At 36.5% G+C, this 21,723-nt stretch overlaps 1 protein-coding gene across 6 annotated transcripts in view; it reads left to right on the forward strand.

Moving 5' to 3' along the window:
- Nucleotides 1-21,723, forward strand: part of TTC3 (tetratricopeptide repeat domain 3) — a 75,826-nt gene that overhangs the window by 6,826 nt on the left and 47,277 nt on the right. For 5 of the 6 annotated variants that reach the window (XR_009155268.1, XM_058184523.1, XM_058184526.1 and 2 more), the window contains exons 9-19: nt 676-761; nt 1,514-1,608; nt 2,693-2,755; nt 7,534-7,588; nt 13,246-13,408; nt 13,560-13,608; nt 14,984-15,092; nt 18,476-18,533; nt 18,878-18,935; nt 19,872-19,947; nt 21,486-21,623. Coding sequence is in view for 5 of the 6 variants with exons in the window: in XM_058184523.1 (XP_058040506.1) it covers nt 676-761; nt 1,514-1,608; nt 2,693-2,755; nt 7,534-7,588; nt 13,246-13,408; nt 13,560-13,608; nt 14,984-15,092; nt 18,476-18,533; nt 18,878-18,935; nt 19,872-19,947; nt 21,486-21,623 (950 nt within the window). In the remaining variant the exon portion in view is untranslated. Of the gene's footprint in view, nt 1-675; nt 762-1,513; nt 1,609-2,692; nt 2,756-7,533; nt 7,589-7,620; nt 8,303-13,245; nt 13,409-13,559; nt 13,609-14,983; nt 15,093-18,475; nt 18,534-18,877; nt 18,936-19,871; nt 19,948-21,485; nt 21,624-21,723 lie in introns of those variants that run through there. The other variant, XM_058184527.1, reaches the window with a different exon arrangement.

Genomic DNA, 21,723 nt, shown 5'->3' on the forward strand with positions numbered 1-21,723 from the left:
GTAGAATTAAGAGTATTACGTTGTGCAAGCTTTTCTTATTCATTATTGGAAATAGAATGTTTTTTAAAATGGTATGATTTATTTTATTCAAAGTATATAAGTGAGATTCACCTTAATGTAATCATCTATTTATTTGAATTGTTTTTATTACATCTTGACAGAAAAAAATGGAGTGCCCCAATCACAAAAATCTAATATCAGTATTTGTCCCTGCAAGCAACCATAGCTGAAAAACACTTGAGTGTTTCAGGAACTGAGCTGGAATTCTGCCATTGGGCAATTGCTGTTGTGCTGGATTGCTATGAACATCCTGGGCCCCAATAGCTTTATTAGCTTTGTGTGACTAAATAGTGGAGCATATATGTAATTCAGGACCTCCCAAGTGACTTTACCCCCTGTGAAACTTGTAGATTTATGGCCTCTGGACATTACTATTCTGGGCATTCCATTCCATCCCATAGTTCTGAAAGCCTTTTAGTGTCTCATTGTTATAAATACAGCACTATTTACTGCCTTTAGGAATGCTGGCTTTAGCTTTCCTATTAACTGATTTTAAATAAAGAATTTAGGGCCATTTGTCCTTAAAAGGAGGTTGCACATATTTCAGTACTATACCTCTGAGCAACAAATAATCAATGCATTTGTCTTAGCTGAGCATTTTATTTCTTATTACAGATAAGTATTATATAACTAAAGTTATTTTGGATGACTACAATTTAGTAGAAGCCTTCGAATCTTATTATTGTGACAACTGTATGTTGGTAAGTTTTTTTAAAAAATTACATATTACAAAAATTTAAGGATAATTTAATATTGAAATGCTCTATCTATATCTGTCTGTCTGTCTGTCTATATCTATCTATCTATCTATCTATCTATCTATCTATCTATCTATCTATCTATCTATCTATCTATCTATCCCTTTCTAAGTTGCCCAACTCTGTCAGAGAGGGGGTTCTGTGTGGTTTTATCTGATCTTTGTTCTACCTATATATATATATATAAAATATATATCTGCATTATTTACTTATTTGTTTCTTTAAGAAAATTTATGTGGCTGTCCAACTCACTTTCACTGACTAATAATCCTTACAATGATTATGGAACGTAAACAGACATTACAAAACAACCAACCCTTATCCATAAGCTTTGATGTACTCATAGAGTGTGGGCTTTGGTTCTTCCATTCATTTCAGTAAGGTGTACCATCTTTTTACATTGTGTATCTTGATCACTGCTAGAATAAATGACTTCATGCAAACTAATGTTTAAATTAAAATGAAAATGCTCAGAATTTTGAATTTATATACTGGATGATTTTTTATTATTTGTTGTAGCTATTTGATTATTATGGATATGTTTCTAATGCTCTACATTGCATAGCCCAAAAACCTTAAAATAATTTAAAAACAGCATCATTGTTCATAGAGATTTTATAGACCAAATCTTGTATATTGAATTTGAAAATAACTTCAATTTCTTGTCAATTTTATTTTGTCATATTTGATTACAGACCAGTGAGAATATGAAAAAAAGGGGAAATGAAGCATTTGCTAAGGATAAATTTGATAGTGCAGTCACTTTCTATACAAAAGCTATAGAACTATGGTAAGGGATAAATTATGTTACTATACAAAAGCATGCAAATGTTCAGAAATTAAGTTTGGGAGAATGTAATTAGAGTAGCGTATTAAAGGAGAGAGGAAGGAATATAGTATTTTAAATTTGTAGAACTTTCTAATATAATATTCACATGAAAGTATAGTCTTGCTTTCAGATGGCTGATTCTTAACTCAAAGAATTGCCGTGGCCATATTAATTGAGTCCAGCATTTATTCTGACTATTAAGACCCACAAAGGTCTTAAAATAAGTTTATGGAAAAAGATATAAAAGGAAATTATTATGGTGTGTGTCTCTTCAGACATAGCACCCAGACTAGCATACATACCAAAAGGCAGTAATTACTGCAAATTCAGCAGATGGATAAAGCATAGGCAAGATTAGGTTCCAAAAGGTCAGTCCAAGATGGATAACAAGGATAAATTGAGAATGGTGCCATTAATAACACATTGTTTCCAGCACTTTGCTAACAGTTAAAGGGATTTAAAGCTTTAGACCCTGCCTGCATAACATGCTTTGATAAATCTAGTGCTAAGTTAAGACATGCCCTTCAAAAGTTGCTTTATATTTGTGATCCTGATCCCATAACTGATTATGTTCTCTAGGCTTAGACTTCATAGTGGAATTAGCTTGACCCTAAGCCTTCGTCTCTGCTTCTAAGGAAAGCAAAGCAATCAATATTCCTATTGGTTCACCTTCATTTTCATCTCAACAGTCTTCCCAGGAGAGAAAGCATAAAAGTAGATTGACCATTAAAAATTAATTGTTTAGGAATGAGTAATATATGCACTGTTGTTAGCAAGGTCAGTTTATACAAACTGTTGTAATTGTGATATTTAGCCACATGTTGGCTAGTAGTAAAAGCCATACCACTTGCATTCTCTGTCTAGAGTCAATTCTCATAAAATTTGTTCTCTAGATATGTTTTTTTTTAAAAAGCTGAGTATTTCTTCAAACTCAGTTTACAAATTAAATTCTGATACCTTGAAATTTCATTTGAAATAATTTATGGCTAATTGTTGTTTTTTTCTTTATGGCTTACAAGCTAAATATTATCTAACCTTTTTTAAGGCCTGAAAATCACTTTCTTTATGGCAATCGGGCTCTCTGTTTTCTCCGAATTGGACAGTATCGGTAAGTATGGTTTCCCCCTTGCAACTGAGAGATTTGCTGGTTTGAACATATTCTTAAATCATATTGCCACATAAGGTTGTAAATAGCAAAGAAACATCCAATTTGTTCACCTGCAAAATTACATTAATTTACAGAGTAATTCAACATATTCTGTGCCTGTGGTTTAAATCGGAGCATAGAGAAAAGTGCACTCAGACCATAGATTATTTAACAACTATTTTGAAGTAGGGAAAGTTGCTTTTATTTAAATGTAATAAGGATATTTTGTAGGTAATGTTACATTTGTAATCTGTGGTTTCCAGAGAAAGTTCCCTCTGACTCTGATAGTCCTTGATGTTCTGAGAGCTTGGTTGTTTTCTCCAGACATCAGCAGTACAGCAGTGCACAGATGATGTTATCTAGTTTGGGTAATAAAACATCTGCAAGAAAACAGCCAAATTCAGAGATCACCAAGGACTCCTCATTTCAGTCCTGAGCTACAAATGTTCTTATCCATAGTTCTCTTTTTAAAAATTTTTAATTCTGGAATTTATATCTTAGGGATGTTCAGGGTTTATGTACTTAGTACATATTAGTGCAGAAGGACATAATTCACTTTTAAAAACAATATCCCATTAAATATAATCAATCTTCATTGAAACCATTGTGTAAAACAATTAAAAAAGCCCTTATAAATATAATTATTGTTATTGTTTATTGCTTTTTTAAAAGTTTCATTTTTCTTTTTTTATTCTATCTTATTAAATAAATGAGGCAAAAAAGTAAGTATCAATAGCTAGGATTCAAAAACTACAGAACTAGTTCAATTTACTATTTTGAAACAAGGGTTCAAAAATATATAATAGAAATAGAAAGATATTTGGGATTGTTGGCCAATTTCAACTCTGCTTATAGCAAAATAGTAGATTTCCTGCTGGTGAGTTTATCTAAAGGTGACCTTTGTATAGCCATGCCTCCCTGTCAATTATATACCGTCCTCTAATTGAACTGCTGCTGTGGCTGGGGAGTTTCTGGAAAAATGGGGATTTAAATAGGGTTGAGAGACAGAAAGATAAGAAAGTTGATTAAAAAGCTGCAAACTCCTTTGATCCTTGAAAAATCTGGCTGAGGGAGCCAACTCTTTCTTTTATGAGAATGGAAAAGCAGAACATTATGACCTTCAGCCTTCAGTGACGGGGAATAAAAGCCAAGCCAGTTTATCTGAATATTGGCTCAGAGAAAAGAAAAAAATCTAGGTGACCGTGTTCTTTTAAGTTACTTGCCCTATTTCTTCTTTCCTTATCCAGTCAAAGTAAAAACTTTCAGGCAAAGTAAAGGGGTTATGGCAAGTTTTTGTCATACAACATTTGTCTCAGAACAAACAGTATGGAACACTGTACTTACCATTATTCAGAGCACAGTATATCAGCAATTAGGTACAAAGAGTACTTACCAGTACAAAAACATTGAGTGCATGTTACTCTTATTGTGTCAGACTGTCGAAATCAGTTCTAGCAGGATGAAACTGATTTTGCCTAACAACTAAATGTTTACTAGGAAATCCAAGACATATTTCCAACTGTTATAGCAAAACCAAAAGAGCTTTTGCTAGTTATATCTATTTTTTTTTATTGAAAAAGTTTTACAAAATGCCCCCCTTTCCCCCCTCCCCCCTCCCTTCACAGCCTCCCCTCTCCCCCCCCCTGACTTCCGGAACAAACACAAGGTATAGTTAAAAATAAAACAAACATATGCTAAAAAAATTTCCCTCCCAACTCAGTTATACTCCTACAATTCTCATCAGTTCCTAACTTCCCCCAAAACAATCAGAAATAATACATCCTAATCAATCAAAGGCAGTCTGATAACTCTTAGTCTGATATCTGGTTTGAATATAGTCAATCCATTTTTCCCATTCCTTTAAGTATCTTTCTTGTGTATTGTCTTTCAAAAAGGCTGAGATTTTCGCCATCTCAGCCAAATTAGCAACTTTCAATATCCATTCCTCTATTGTGGGTACTTCTTTTTTCTTCCAGTACTGTCCTATCAGTAATCTTGCTGCTGTTATTAGATTTAAAATCAATTTAGTCTCAATTACTGTACAGTCCGTAATAATTCCCAGCAGAAAAAATTGCGGCAGGAACTTTATCTTCTTTTTCAGAACATTTTGTAAAATCCACCAAATTTTTATCCCAAAGGCCTTAATATCCTTACAAGTCCACCAAATATGAAAATATGTTGCGTCATGACAATTACATCTCCAACATTTTGCTTGCATATCTGGATACATACACGATAGTTTCTTAGGATCTAAATGCCATCTATAAAACATTTTATAAAAATTTTCCCTTAAATTCTGTGCCTGTGTGAATTTAACATTTCTAACCCAATTTTTTTCCCAAGTTTCCAATAATATTGGCTTCTGAAAATTTTGCGCCCACTTTATCATACAGTCCTTTACCAAGTCCCTTTCAGAATCTATTTCAGTAACACATTATACAATCTCTTTATATGTTCCTGAGACTGATTTCTAATTTGCTTTACCAAATTTTCCTCATTCTGCACTATACCAATTTTCTGATCTTCCTTCCATCTAGGCTAGTTATATCTTTTCACACCCTTGCTGATTACTGTAAATAAAACATTGTTTCAAAGTCAAAATGCTGGAAAATCTTGTTTCTTATTTGAAACCCCAGTTTTGCACTCAAGCTGGGATATTTCATGAAATTTGATAATTAAAATGTTTTGCAGACCTCAGTGTGTTCATTCACCAGACACTGCAAGATTAAACATGTCTATTAGCAAAGGCAGCTTGGGAAAAAACATGTAAATTTTATTGATGTCATATTGTATTGGTGTCCTGGGGAATTGTGCTATTTTTCTATAGTTTTCTGGTGAAGATTGCTTCTTGTCTGTCTGGATGTTTAAGGAAAATTTTGAAAAATTGAGAATGAACAGGAACATACACTGTATGTAACCTTCCTTTGGGAAGGTACAGATAGTCCTCTAGTTATAATCAGCCATTTAGTAATGGTGAAAGCTATAACATTCATCTTTGCAACTGTAGGAATCTTCAGTGACTTTCCCAGCTATCCCACCATCCCATCCTACTGAGTCCCCACAGCCTTGGGCCTGCTTCCTCTCCACACTAGGTCCTCTCAGGCCTTAAGCCTGTTTCCCAAGCAGCTGGGTCCCCTACGCTTGTCCCCACCACCCATCATACATCTCACACATACCTTTTGAAGATCTCCAGAGCGCCAGACTACATGTTGGGGAAGGAGGATAGGCTACGCTATCCTGCAGTATCCCTGGGCCATTTGGCTGCATTTCAGAAGCGGCCACCATTTTCAGAGTAGTCAATTCCTTGGGATTGTGCCAAAATGGCCACTTCTGGGATGCAGCCATGTATATCAGAGACAAAGTAACCCACTCTGCTTCCCTAACACAGTCTGCATAGCTTTGTCCCTGGGCCGTGTGGCTGCATCCCAGAAGCAGCTGCTATTTTGGAGTGGCACAATTACCTGCAGCCACTCTGAAAATAGCAGCTGCGTCCAGGACACAGGCACATAGCCCAGGGAACCTATGGGACAGAGTGTGCTGCCCTCACACAATACAAAGTCCAAAGCTCTTGAGATCTTTGAAAGGTAAGTGAACAGTGGGGGGTGGGTGGGGGGTGGGGGAAAGGAGGTGGAATGTAGGCCTTTTGGGGATCCCAAGGGGTGGGAAGCAGAGCACAGGATGTCTCAGGATGGAAGAGGCCTTGGGAGATCCAGGACAGGCAGGCCTTGGCCTGCGTAGGCCTCCCAGGACTTTCCTCACCCTGAGGAATCTTTTGCTCCACTTAATGACCTACATGGTCATTTAATGGCAGTCCACAGGATTGTCTGGGATGCCATACATCCTCTTCCATATAGTATCAACCTTGTGAACTCTCAAGCTTCCTCTTTCCGCTATGCATTCAAGATGGACAGTGATTAATATTTATATGTGTTTATATGTTAAGGTATGTATATATGTATGTATGTGTATACATATATATACATATAATCTATATGTGTGTTACACTTTTGAGAGCAGGCAACAGAAATTCATTTTTAATGTGTGCCAAAGTGCCCACAGGAAAAAAAATGACAATAAAGGTTATCAGGGTGAGCAGGGGTGGGGATTGTTAAATGAAGCAACCACGTGATCATTTCGCTTAACAACCATCATGTTTGCGACTGTAATGGGCAGGTTTCCATTGTGGTCATAGGTCAGTGACTGACTGTATTGGTTCAGCTTTGGTGTGGAAGACAGTATTAGATTTTAGATCCTTAATTGTATGTTACGTAAAATATTCTTAAATTGTTTTTCATGCCCTAATTCTCTAATGCATAACATAGAAAACGGCATTAAAAATAAAATTTTAATTGATATGAATTTGATTTTCCATTAATTTGTTTGTGTTTTGATATGTTCTGAAAAATATTAGCAGAACTGAGATTCACAATAAAAGAAAAAGTGAAACTTGACTGTCTTTTTTCCCCCAAAACTATTGCGCTATGAGAGGAATGAAGCCTTTTAGTTCTTCCAAGGTTGGTCTGAGAAGGCAGAGCCATCTTCTCTCTTAATGAAGTTAGAATATTCCAGAAGAACAGAAAACTATTACAGTCATGAAGATGGCTTTCTGTGCTCTCAAAATGGAACTTTATAAATGATAATTTTTTTCTCAGGTTCATTAAAATCTTGTTTGAAAATCTTTTCAATTTGAATGAAAGCATTGTACTAAATTGTTTGTGCCAAATATATATTTGTTTTAGGAAAGCCTTGTGTGATGGGAAGAGAGCTATTATTTTGAAGCCCACTTGGCCTAAGGTTAGTTGCACTTATTCTATAAATTTGTTTTGCTATGATTCAAGTTTGAGATTATACATGAAAAGAATTTAATTATGATGTTCCCATTGTATTTAATCCTGTCAATTCTGACAGGATTATGGGTTCTGAGAGCAATCCATTTCTAGCAGTATGAGGACATGCAAAATAAAATATTAAACTGAATTATTATTTCTCCTGGTGGTTTGAAATGGCAAGGCAAATATCACCGCCCTGAGTCCCTAGGGAGATAGGGCGGTATAAAAATATGAATAAATAAATAAATAAATAAATTAATTAATTAATAATATCATTAAAACAGTTTGTTGCTTATCTGCAGATTTTTTAAAAATAGAGGCCCTGAGAAAGAAGCATATAAAGCAATTATAATTCGAATACTAATATAGATTCTTGAATAATCCAATTGCCCCAATACAATACAATACAATCCTAAGATGGCGCCGACGAAGGCTGCCTCGGTGAAATGCTCTCTAATTGTTTCTTTATTTCTAATTGTTCTCTGTGACTCACTACGGATTTCCTACTCACGAGACCATCTGCTAAAAATTAAGGAACATTTCTTTAAGGAGCAGCTTTCTTTAATCTCACCCCCGCCTGTCTTTACAAACACGGAGGAGATTCTAACACAGAAGGAGGCAATTCCCACGGAGCCATGGATTACTAAAAAAACCAAACGACGGAAACGAAGGAAACGAGGTAAAAGATCTGGGATCTTAATCAAGCTAAGAACTCGCACTAAAACTCCTCTGCCTTCAATTTTCCTAACAAATATACGCTCACTTGCAAATAAGATGGATGAAATACTCCTCTTAAACAAATACTATTCTGATTTTCGCAATTCAGCAGTCCTATGCTTCTCTGAAACCTGGTTAAATGAATCAATTGAAAATAGCAGCCTGAACATTCCAGGATTTCAAATTGAACGATCAGACAGGGTTCCAGAAACATCTGGTAAAAAGAAAGGAGGAGGCTTATGCCTATATATTAATTCAACCTGGTGTCAAGATTTTAACATAATTTACAAATTCTGTGACAACAATTTAGAGACTCTAATTATCAACTGCAAACCTTACTATTCGCCTCGTGAATTTTCCTCATTTCTTCTAATTGCTGTTTATGTCCCACCACAAGCCTGTGTAAACGAGGCATTACGAACTCTAGCTGACCAAATCATGGAGGCTGAAGCCAAACACCCTGATTCACTGGCCATTGTTTTGGGAGATCTAAACAAGGCAAACTTAAGGAAAGAACTACCAAAATACTTTCAGCATGTCAATTGTCCCACCAGAGGCAAGAATACTCTAGACCACTGCTACACAACACTAAAAGATGCCTATCGGTCTTTACCACGTGCAGCTGTAGGACACTCTGATCATTGCATGATTCACCTTGTACCTGCTTACAGGCAAAGACTTAAAGCCATAAAACCAATAATTAAATCAGTGAAAACCTGGACGGAGGAATCAGAATTAAAGCTACAGGCATGTTTTGACTGCACTGATTGGAATATTTTTAAAGATACCTCTGCAGACCTGGATGAACTCACAGATACTGTAACATCATATGTCAGCTTCTGTGAAGACCTATGTGTACCTACAAGGAACTTGCGAATACACAGTAATAACAAACCTTGGTTTACACCTAAACTTAAGCAGCTACGACATTCCAAAGAGGAAGCCTACAGAAAAGGTGATAAAATGCTGTACAATCAGGCCAGAAATGCACTAACAAGGGAGATAAGAGCAGCAAAAGGATGCTACTCTGAAAAGCTAAAGAATCAATTTTCAGCAAATGAACCAGCAAACATGTGGAAAACTCTTAAAAATATCACCGGCTATGGCAAACCTCCTTCCCAGGCTGAAGGTAATCAACAACTGGCAGATGACCTGAATGAGTTTTACTGCAGGTTTGAAAGGAAACTACAGCCACCTATCTCCACAACCCCCATCTCAGACACAGCAACAACAGCCAAGCCTCCTACAACTGACCCCATTTCATTGGGTTCACAACCCCTAGTGATCACAGAAAAGGAAGTGCAGGACCTATTTCACAGACAAAAGCCAGGAAAAGCTCCAGGCCCAGACAAGATAACTCCTTCTTGCTTAAAAGTCTGTGCTGACCAATTGGCCCCATCTTCACCCATATTTTCAATAAATCACTAGAGATGTGCTATGTTCCTTCTTGCTTCAAACGCTCTACCATCATCCCAGTGCCAAGAAGCCCACCATCAAGGAACTGAATGACTACAGACCAGTTGCTCTAACATCTGTAGTCATGAAAACCTTTGAAAGGCTAGTGCTTTCCTACCTGAAAACCATCACGAATCCGCTTTTAGACCCCTTGCAATTTGCATACCGAGCAAATAGATCAACAGATGATGCTGTTAATATGGCTCTGCACTACATCCTACAACATCTTGAGTCTCCAAAGACCTATGCAAGGGTCCTTTTGTAGACTTTAGTTCAGCATTCAATACCATCATTCCAGACATTCTTCTAACTAAGCTAAACCAGCTACAGGTACCGGAACAGACTTGTAAGTGGATCACAAGCTTCCTAACAAACAGGAAGCAGCAGGTGAAGCTAAGCAAGATCACATCAAATACCTGTACAATTAGCACAGGGGCCCCCCAAGGCTGTGTGCTCTCCCCACTTCTCTTCTCTCTGTATACCAATGACTGCATCTCCAATGATCCATTTGTTAAGCTACTGAAGTTCGCAGATGACACAACAGTGATTGGTCTCATTCGAGACAATGACGAATCCGCATATAGACGTGAGGTCGAACGACTAGCCTTGTGGTGCAACCAAAACAATCTGGAACTGAACACACTCAAAACCGTAGAAATGGTGGTAGACTTTAGGAAAAACCCTTCCATACTTCCACCTCTCACAATACTTGACAACACAGTATCAACAGTAGAAACCTTCAAATTTCTGGGTTCTATCATATCGCAAGATCTCAAATGGACAGCTAACATCAAAACATCATTAAAAAGGACAACAAAGAATGTTCTTTCTCGCCAACTCAGTAAGCTCAAACTGCCCAAGGAGCTGCTGATCCAGTTCTACAGAGGAATTATTGAGTCTGTCATTTGCACCTCTATAACTGTCTGGTTCGGTTCTGCAACCCAACAAGAAAAACACAGACTTCAGAGGATAATTAGAACTGCAGAAAAAATAATTGCTACCAACTTGCCTTCCATTGAGGACCTGTATACTGCGAATCAAGAAGAGCCGTGAAAATATTTGCAGATCCTCGCATCCTGGACATAAACTGTTTCAACTCCTACCCTCAAAAGCAGCTATAGAGCACTGCACACCAGAACAACTAGACACAAGAACAGTTTTTTCCCGAAGGCCATCACTCTGCTAAACAAATAATTCCCTCAACACTGTCAGACTATTTACTGAATCTGCACTACTATTAATCGTTTCATAGTTCCCATCACCAATCTCTTTCCACTTATGACTGTATGACTATAACTTGTTGCTGGCAATCCTTATGATTTATATTGATATATTGATCATCAATTGTGTTGTAAATGTTGTACCTTGATGAACGTATCTTTTCTTTTATGTACACTGAGAGCATATGCACCAAGACAAATTCCTTGTGTGTCCAATCACACTTGGCCAATAAAATTCTATTCTATTCTATTCAAAGATGACAAAATGTCATAGTAGATATGTGTTCTATAGCTCACTCTTAAGATCAATACAACTATTTATTTATTTATTGTTCAAATTTATATACCGCCCTATCTCCCACAGGACTCAGGGCGGTTTACAGGCATCTAAAAAACAGATAAATACAATCTAAAAAACAATTAAAAAACTTATTATAAAGCCTAACAATTAAAATAATTAAAAATATAAAAAATAAAACCCCACTTAAAACCCATTAATTAAAACCTAACTCAGTCCTGCGCAATGAAATAAGTATGTTTTGAGCTCACGGCGGAAGGTCCGAAGGTCCGGAAGTTGTGAAGTCCCGGGGCAGTTCGTTCAGAGGGTGGGAGCCCCACAGAGAAGGCCCTCCTGGGCGCCACCAGACGACATTGCCTCGCTGACGGCACCCTGAGGAGTCCCTCCCTGTGAGAGCGCACGGGTCGATGAGAGGTATTCAGTAGCAGTAGGCGGTCCCGTAGATAACCCGGCCCTATGCCATGGAGCGCTTTAAAGGTGGTCACCAACACCTTGAAGCGCACCGGAAGGCCACAGGTAGCCAGTGCAGCCTGCGCAGGATGGGTGTTATGTGAGCCACGAGGCTCCTCTATCATCAGCGCAGCTGCATTCTGGACTAACTGCAGCCTCCGGATGCCCTTCAAGGGAGCCCCATGTAGAGAGCATTGCAGTAATCCAGGCGAGACGTCACGAGTGCGTGGTGACCGTGCACAGGGCATCCCGGTCCAGAAAGGCGCAACTGGCGTACCAGGCGAACCTGGTAAACGCTCTCCTGGAGGCGGCCGTCAAATGGTCTTCTAAAGACAGCCGTTCATCCAGGAGGACGCCTAAGTTGCGCACCCCTCCATCGGGGCCAATGACTCGCCACCGATGGTCAGCCGGATTTAGCTGACTGTACCGGGATGCCGCATCCACAGCCACTCTGTCTTGGAGGATTGAGCTTGAGCCTGTTTCTCCCCATCCAGACCCGTCGGCCTCCAGACACCGGGACAGCACTTGATAACCGTTGGGGTGGTCCGCGTGGAAAGGTACAGCTGGGTGTCATCCGCATACAGCTGATACCTCACGCCGAAACCACTGATGATCTCACCCAGCGGCTTCATGTAGATGTTAAACAGAAGGCGAGAGGATCGACCCTGCGGCACCCCACAAGTGAGGCACCTCGGGCCGACCTCTGCCCCCTGTCAACACTGACTGCGACCGGCCGGAGATGGGAGGAGAACCACCGATAAACGGTGCCTCCACTCCCAATCCTCCAACCGGCGCAGCAGGATACCATGGTCGATGGTATCGAAAGCCGCTGAGAGGTCTAATAGGACCAGGGCAGAGGAACAACCCCTATCCTGGCCCTCAGAGATCATCCACCAACGCGACCAAAGCCGTCTCCGTGCTGTAACCGGGCGGAAACCGGACTGGAGCAGGTCTAGATAGACGGTTTCATCCAGGTGTAGGGGAAACTGATATGCCACCATACTCTCTACAACCTTCGCGCGGCGGGTTGGAGACCGGACGATAATTACCTAAAACAGCCGGGTCCAGGGAAGGCTTCTTAAGGAGGGGTCTCACCACCGCCTCTTTCAAGGCGGCCGGAAAGACACCCTCCACCAAAGAAGCGGTCGTAATCGCCTGGAGCCAGCCTCGTGTCACCTCCTGAGTGGCCAGCACCAGCCATTTCCCAACTATAAAATTACAGTTGTTATACTCCCAAATCCTTCATTTACATACTTGGATTTTTTTATTAGAATAGCAACTGGGTAAATCAAATAGTGTTAACATTTAACCTGCAGTCTAGTGCAAGTTTATGTCTGTTTATAATATTGAGCATAATTTTTTTGTGTGTTCAGCGACATAGGATTGGGTTGCAGTATGAAGTGGCTAGCAAATTAAGAAATGTAAATGTTTGATAAATCCTTCTATTTTAAAATGAAATTAAGCTTTTTCCGCTTTTTGTAGGGACATTATAGATTTTGTGATGCTTTATCATTCTTGGGTGAGCATAGAAAGGCATTAGAAGCTAATGAGAGAGGTCAGGACTTGTGCAGAGAGAATCCTGAAGGATTGAAAGGTCTTACTGAGCAACACGAGAAGCTTAAATCCCAAATGGAAGAAGCTAGAGGTAACCATATCTTCGTTTAAAGTATTTATTTTTATTATTAATGCAATAAATAAAATAAATATATATTGAATGAAAATAAAATTAATGAAATAAAAGTTATAATTATGTGTTCTGTATGATATGGGTTACTCAGTTTTTTTAATGCATTTAGGTACAAAGCAAAATAAATACAGACTAAAGAAGCAACTGTTGCAGAAAAAGTAAGTTTAATTCAAAATTCAGATTTCTAAGTAAATGAGAACCTAATAATAACTGTTTAAAATGAGTTGTTTAAAAGGAGATAGGTGGCAAATTTAATAAATAAAATTATTAATTTTTACTCAGTAAATCTCAACTGTTACAGATTTTGTTCAAGACCAATTTTTGTGTTAAAAACACATACATATATACCTATACTTAACGTATAAGTATGTACATACTGTATATATTTTTTGTATACTTAACCCACTTCAGGTAAGCAATATTTACCAATGGTCAAAAAGCAATAAGTAGTGGACAAAAGTAATTAGGGGGAAGAGATAAGAGAAAGGGAATCTAAATCTAATATTACACCCACACCATTTACTGTATCCCTATTTTTCTATTCTTGAGGACCATCCTTGCTTCCAGTAGGTCTATAAACCAATTGATAAATTGCCTTTGTTCTTTAACCTTATACTCGTGTTTTTTGAAAGATGTCATGAACACCACCCTGCCATGATTTTTCCTGTCTTCCTTTTCCTCTTGATCCATTCATCTATCCTTCTGTAATTTCTCTTGATCCATTCATCTATCCTTCCTATTTCTTCTGTAATTTAACCCTAAAACATTTTCTCTATATAAGAGAGCTAGTTTGGCCTAATGGTTAAGGCACCAGACTAGAAAGCAGGAGACTGAGTTCTAGTCCCACTTTAACCATGAAAACTAGTTGGGTAATCTTGGGCCAATCACTCAGCTAGACCCATTTCCCAGAATTTTTGTGGGATAAATAGGAGGAGGAAGGAGAATTGTGAGTGCTCACCATCTTGAGTTATTTGTAAAAAATAATAAAGATGGGATATAAATAATAAGTAATTAGTAGTCCCTCATACTGGTATTTATTTCATAATGTTGCTCAGTATGCAGTCATTCTCACCCTCTTTTTTTCCTCACAGATCTTAAATAATCCCCTTTTACATTTAACTAATTTTTTATTTTTTTCCTGGTTTTCCCAATTCTCATTTCTGTATAACAAAGTCAGCAGAATGAATACATCTTTTCATTTTTTTTCTTTACTTGCATACTCCATATACAATACATCCTTTTTATGTTTCTATCAATATTCACATGTTTTAAAATTTCTCAGTGCACCCCATTTTAATAAATATTTATCAAATATTTTATTAACATGGAACTAAGTCAATGCAAGAAAACCGCTTACTCTTCTGTTAGAAATATTATTTATTTTATTAACAAAGATTAGTTATATTGTACTTCTGGGTGGTAACATACCTCACGATACTCTTGTATATTTATAGATGATTAAAATGATAATTGTCTTAACAATCTTTGAAATTTATTTTTATTTATGTATTTGTGCTTGATTAATTCCATTAGTTCTTCAGAGTATGTGTCAGTTGGTAACCAAGAATCAAAAAAATCTCACAACGAAAACAAAAAACTATGTGATTCTCATCCCCATCCTAGCCAGCAGAAGCAAACAAATGTAAGTTATAAATCCATGCATTAATAAAAAAATATAAAGCTGATCTTGAGAATAGGGAAGGAGGGACTGAGCTGTAAAGGGAGGGCTCTACAAAAAGATTACTTGGTCATGAGAAATATGAAAGTAGGAAAAAGAAATCCACCTCGAATTTGTCAAATATAAAATGAAACTGAGAAACTTAGACAGACTTGCAAGACTGAAATTAGCCCTTTGAGGCAGGCAAGGTAAAAACAGTGGTATTACAAGGATTTCAGGAATGCTCTTTCTTGTACTATGGTGGAATAACAGAATCTTGAAAACCTATGTGTTACAAATGAAACTTATGGAACTATGCTAGGCAAATATTCTGAGGAATTTATTTCATTTTTATCTTTCAAAAATAAGGAGACTGGAAGGCCATTACAGACTACAAGATTGTGAACAAATATGTTTAGTTCAGCTGATTATGGAGAGCATCCAATGGTAAATGTGTCAGAGGACTATATTCTGTAACTATTGCACAGAGAAATATGTCTGTTTTTCTTACCAGGGCAGTCATTTTCAGTTTAGATCCTTGCCCTTTGCTATGGTTTCAAAACCAAGAACATTTGTAAAAATTATGATCATTTGAAATAGCCAAAATGGTCAAGACTGTCAGTGTTTATGGGCATCTTACCAACACCAAAACAAAAAACAACCTATACCTCCTGACGGTATACTTAGAGCCCTGCCTGGATACTTTAACTTTACTTACCCAGAAATCATTCTAAAGATTTAGAAAGCTGTTTGCCAGTTCAAAAATTATTAGAAGTGTCTCATGAACTTTACCTGGATTCTGGGATTGATGCTATCCTGATTTCAGCTTTTTTCATGCACCAGTGGCTTCCAATTCATTTTCAAATTCATATAGATAGTGAACAACACATTCCAATCTTGCATGCTACAAAGGTCAAAATTTCATTTGGCTGGTGGGCTAGAAGGGAACATACACATTTTCTACTAAGATGAAGTAAAAGTTAATACAAAAAACCACTTTTAATACACTTCTCCTTTGGATAGGATAGCAAAATCCATTCCTTATTGATCATGGAACTTTGTATAACCTGGTTTTCTCTGCAGAAACACACTGGATCCAGTTTGGTCATACTGGAATTTTAGGGATCATGTTTGTCTCTTTAAAAAAAAAGTGGACTTGTACTATTTGCAGCTTGAAACAGCCGCCACCGCCTATCCCCACCACCTGGAATGGGTCGAAAATGGGACGCACGGAGGCTGAAAATGGGGTGCACGGAGGTGGTGATAGGTGGCAGCAGTGATGTCAGAAAAAATAGAAGTAAACAATGAGTTGTGTTTTTGGTAGATTATTTTCCAGAGAATAAGCAAAATAAAAAGCCTCAATGAACTTCCAGCCTCCGTATTTATCAAACAATGGCTGCAGAATCTGTTCTCCTGCCTTTAGACTAGTCTCCCAGATCTTCAAACTTCAGGTCTCTGATTCTGGATCTTCATTAAATGTCTCTGCTTAAAACTAATTGGTTAATCTTCTGTCTGAGTTGCTGTCAGCAGGAGTCTTATGATCTTCTGAATCTGAGGTGTGTCAAAGTCAGGGTGGACTCACAGACTCCGAGCAGTGCTGGTATCTCCAGAAACAGGATTATTGTTGTTGAAAACAAAAGAGGTCTGATTCCTGAGCTGGGGGATAGGGAGATAAGAATAAAGTGAAGACAGTTGCTTGGAGAGGGTATTTGTTTCTGAGAACTCAATACAGAAACCAGTTCTTGAAAAGATAAGACTTGTTAGGGAAATACCAGTGGAGATATATATAATAACAACTGGCTTTGGTGTTTAGATGTGCAGTTTGAGGTGCTCCTGTCCTGGGCTTCGATCATGAGGATGTGTATATTAAGATGTTGTCCTGAGGATATGTGAGGCTCAGGGGAAGGAGGATTGCCCTTAGATGTGTAGATGCCTCCTTACGTATAAATTTATTATGAGAGGGTCTGGTGTAGAATTGTGATTTTTCCTTATCTTGAGGGGAAATCCATTTCTTTGATGGAGCCAGAGAGTGGTCTTCAACATTTTCAGTCCAATTACAAATGCCAAAAATAGAATACAAATGGAAAAAAAGGTTTCAGTGATTTCTTTGTATCTTTATTTTGAAGTTGCCAGTGGATCAAAGATGGCTGGGGAATGTTTGACCTGGCTGTGGGGATGGGTGTCATAGGGGCTTTTACCTTCCAAAACTGTCATTAGATGTCTTTGCCTACACTCCTTTCCCGTCCTCTTTATCTGAAGACAAATTTGTAGCAGAGCCATACCAATCTTGCCTCAGTTAAAGTTTAAAGGGGGATAGGGGGAAGCACATTAGAATTTTTTTAAAATAAGCAACATTGACCTTTCCAGTGTGAAGGGATGTTTCCTCTGAGAATCAGATTGCTATTTGGTTTGGTTAAGACTGCCAAAGTGTGGACATTTTTGCAAAATATTCTTCTCAATCTTTTTTTTTTTTTTTTACTATGACTGGGAATGTGGCTTCTGTTGTTCATTGTAAAATGTCAAGGCTTGCCTTCCATCGGCATGTATCTTTTTTTTTTTTTTTGAAAATCCAAAGACCAAGATGCTACAGATATACTATATTTACTGTCTCTGATTCTGAGAAAAACTATTTTTGTGACTATTCTTCAAATAAAACGAGAATCCATAACAACATATCCAACAAATCTTATTTGCTGCTCTTCCCTTTACATCCAGATAAAGGAGGCAGTGACACTGTATTTTTATCCTAGCGGCAGTATTCATTAACAAGAGGAAGACTTTTATTACTTTAACCTATCAAGGAAGCTTAAAATGCAGATCAATGGTTTGTTTTAACTCTGAAATATATCTTCCAAAAATAAAAAAAAATACAGGTAGTCCTTGAATTACGACCACAATTGAACTCAAAATTTCAGTTGGTAAATGAAATATTTGTTGTGAATTTTGCCCCATTTTACGACCTTTCTTACCACAGTTCTTAAGTGCACAATTGCAGTTGTTAAGTTAGTAATATGGTTGTTAAGTGAATCTGGCTTCCCCAGATTTACTTAACTTTCTTTTGCAACTTGCTTGTAAGAAAGTTGCAAAAGATGATCACATGACCCTGGGACACTGCAATCTTCATAAATGTGAGTCAGTTGCCATGCATCTGAATTTTGATCCTATGGCCATGGGGATGCTGTAATGGTCATGTGAAAAACAATTATAAGTCACTTTTTTCAGTGCCGTTGTAACTTTGAATGGTCACTAAATGAACTGTTGTAAATCAAGGCCTACTTGCATTAAAATGTTTCATGCTTAGATTAAATTCTTTTAGTCTAGATGTGTTTGGTACATAAAATATAAAATCACATTTTTTTAATTACCAGATGGTCGGAAATATAAAAACTAGAGAAAACATAGATCATTTATCAGTTCTTGCAGCAGGTAAGTTAATACATTTTTAAAGTCATATGTACTTAGATTGAGAGACCAATGAAATAACTAGTGAAATTGAAAGATTTTAAACAGTTGATGTAAGATTGTATGTCTAAATGCATAAGATCAGTATTAAATACTTTGTCTTTAAACACATTATATTCATGTTTCTAAGCATTAAGATTTCTAATTGTCCATGTAATTAGATGATTCTATGTACTTAATTTCTTTACACACTTATTTCCATATTGCTTCTTATATTCTTGGGAATAATAATTACAAATGTGATCTTAAGTATGCAATTCTTTTTAAAATAAGTAACAATATGCATTTCTTTCCCTTATTATTAACAGAAGTAAGTGAAAATCCACAAAAGCAAAGAAGCCAAATTGATGATTCTGAAAAGCTGAAGTAAATGTTCTTTTTATATTATGTAGTCAGAGCAAATGCAGCAACACTGCTCTAATGGCACATAGAACTTTTATTTTAATTTGTTTATTAAACTAGCTTAATTTTTCTTTTCTTTTTCTTTTTAAATGAAGCCAAGCTACGAGTATGTAAATGTTATTCAAATAAAGGGAATGAAAGTTCACAGGTAGAAATGTCTACATTAATATTAAATCAATGTTGTCTTTTAATGTTAACTGCTTTAGAGATTTGCAGATACATTTATATATTTGAAGTGCATTTTCAAATTTCCATACAATATGCAATTGTCTCAAGTAAAAGTGTCTTTCTTGCATCTTTTAATAAAAACACAAATATTGTACATTGCAGAATCAATTACTGTGATATGTCTATATCTAGAATTAACACAATATAGCCCAATTTACCTATACACCTAGGAGCTTTTCTTTAAGAAGTAAATATAATGCCTGGCCTCTCCATAGTATGCTTGAAGTAAGCAAATGGAAATGAATTCACTGAAGAATTAAATGCAATTTTAGTGTGTCCTTAAGACCTTTTTCATTGTTAGAACTAATTGACTCATTCACAATTTTTCTTTCTTCACATTCTAAAATAAAAAAAATATTTTTAGAGTTTCCCAGTAGTTATAGTCAGTTAAAAAAAAGTTTTATTGTTCTTTAACTATAAATTAGGGAATTAAATATTCCATATCTCATATATCATTAATATATTTCCCAAATCCCTTGTTTGATATTCAGATGCTTTAATTTTAAGAAATGTATTTCAGCATTCTTTTTCATCAACATCACTTCTACTATCTCTTTCAAATCGCAAGCGAGAAATATGCAATAGTCTGTAAAAATACATTTTTCAGAGATTTAGAGAATGAAAATCAAGTTCTTAACCAAGAATATAATTCTTAAATTGTTTTAATTGCAGAGAACAACTGAATTTGAAAACTGATTCTAAAAAAGTTATAGAGAAATATAACTTACAAAGTGGAAATGTGCAACAGGTAATAGAATAAATAATTCATTATTTTTAAATATGGGAAATATAATAGCAAGCATATGAATTTACTGATTATGGAAAACTTGATGAGTAGAATATATGATTATTAAATTGATGAAAGATATGCAAAGAGTTGTACAATAATCTTGACAATCATTAAACTGCTAATGTTTATATTAGGGAATTTGTTGATAATTTTTTGATATAGAAATTAAATAAATATAACAGATTAGTGTGTTTCTCTGGACCAACTAGCCTTTAGAAATATTCTATAGAAAAAAGGGATTTCATGTTTTTTGAAAGCCAGGAAATATCTGATGTCAGGTTTACTATCTAAGGTTTTACAGGTATCCTTGATTTAGAACCAGTTGTTTAATTACTGAAGTTATAACTTTATGATGGCTTCTAGCCATCATAAAACGTTGCCCTATGGTCATGTGATTGTGAGCTGGGTCCTTGCACTTACGACTAGTTGCCTAGCACTCTGCGATTATGCCATCACTATTTGCATTCTTCTCTGTCAGCTTCCCCAGAAGGTTAATGGTGAACGTGGCAAGGAAGACTTTAAGCTGGTGCTGCCTGCCGAAGGATTTTCTCTCTCCTCCATGCATTGTGGGGTGGAGATGGAAATTTTCTTCAGTCTGCAGAAACAAAGCAGGCTCTTTTAATATAAAGGCTATTAGAATATAAAATAGATGTAGGTTAATACAAGTAGTCCTCAACTTATGATCATAATTGGGACCAGAATCTTAATCATCGAATGAAGTCATTAAGCTAGATGCCTACCTAACCACTTTGCTCAATGATTGCAACTGGGAGAGCTGGGATGATTGTGATCATTGAGCAAAGTGGTCACGTGGGCATCTAGCTTAATGACAACTTCACTTACATCTACCATATTTTGTATTCTAATAGGCTTTATATTAGCCTGCAATAAATTTGAGTAAAAGATATATAGCAAGGTAATCTTTTTCAAACATAAAGGAATGGAAATTGATTCATGATGAAAAAAATAAATCCATTCAATGAATCTGTTCTTATTTGCGAGAAAAAATGTAGGTCTTTAACTCAAGAATAATATTGAGGGTTCTTTGTGTATGCCATACAATAGGGATTAGGATTATTTTATGTTGTGAATGTATAACATTAAAGCTACAGAAAACCTAAATTGAAATTAAATAAATAATTTTCCTGGGATGATCCACAAATGTAAAAATTTGATTAGTTTGTGAGATTTTGATGATTTTTTTCCCCATTTGGGACAGTCAGTGGAGCCATGTATAGGAGTTGTATGTGCTATTGCACTGGTGGCATCACATTTGGGGTAGGAGCGGTCAATGTCTGAACTTGTTTATATTATTAGACTATAATTTCTATTCTTTCTTATTGTTCATGCAGTATAACTCTAACGCAGTTGAAATTCTGCTGAAGGTTATTGCTTGTCTAGGATATAGTTTAAGTTTCCTAGAAGATTTTTCTTAATCAGACTACAAAGAATTTTTGATACAATAAAAACAACTATCCTTGTTTTGGATTTTGTAGGGGGATGTAATACTTTCATTAGAAATGTTGAAGACATATATGAAAAATGGATCCACATCTTTAATGGATCAATGCTTTCACAGTGCTGAACAATCATTTGCATTATCTTTAAATATGGTAGATCCATCTCAACTACAGGTAACAGAAAAGATTCTATAATCTGCTTAAAGTAATATTTACTTCTTTATGAAATACACTATGTATACTTTTCCCAAAATGCTATTAAAACAGTATATTT

Source organism: Ahaetulla prasina, chromosome 5, assembly GCF_028640845.1.
Source record: "Ahaetulla prasina isolate Xishuangbanna chromosome 5, ASM2864084v1, whole genome shotgun sequence".
In the NCBI taxonomy this organism is placed as follows: domain Eukaryota; kingdom Metazoa; phylum Chordata; class Lepidosauria; order Squamata; family Colubridae; genus Ahaetulla; species Ahaetulla prasina.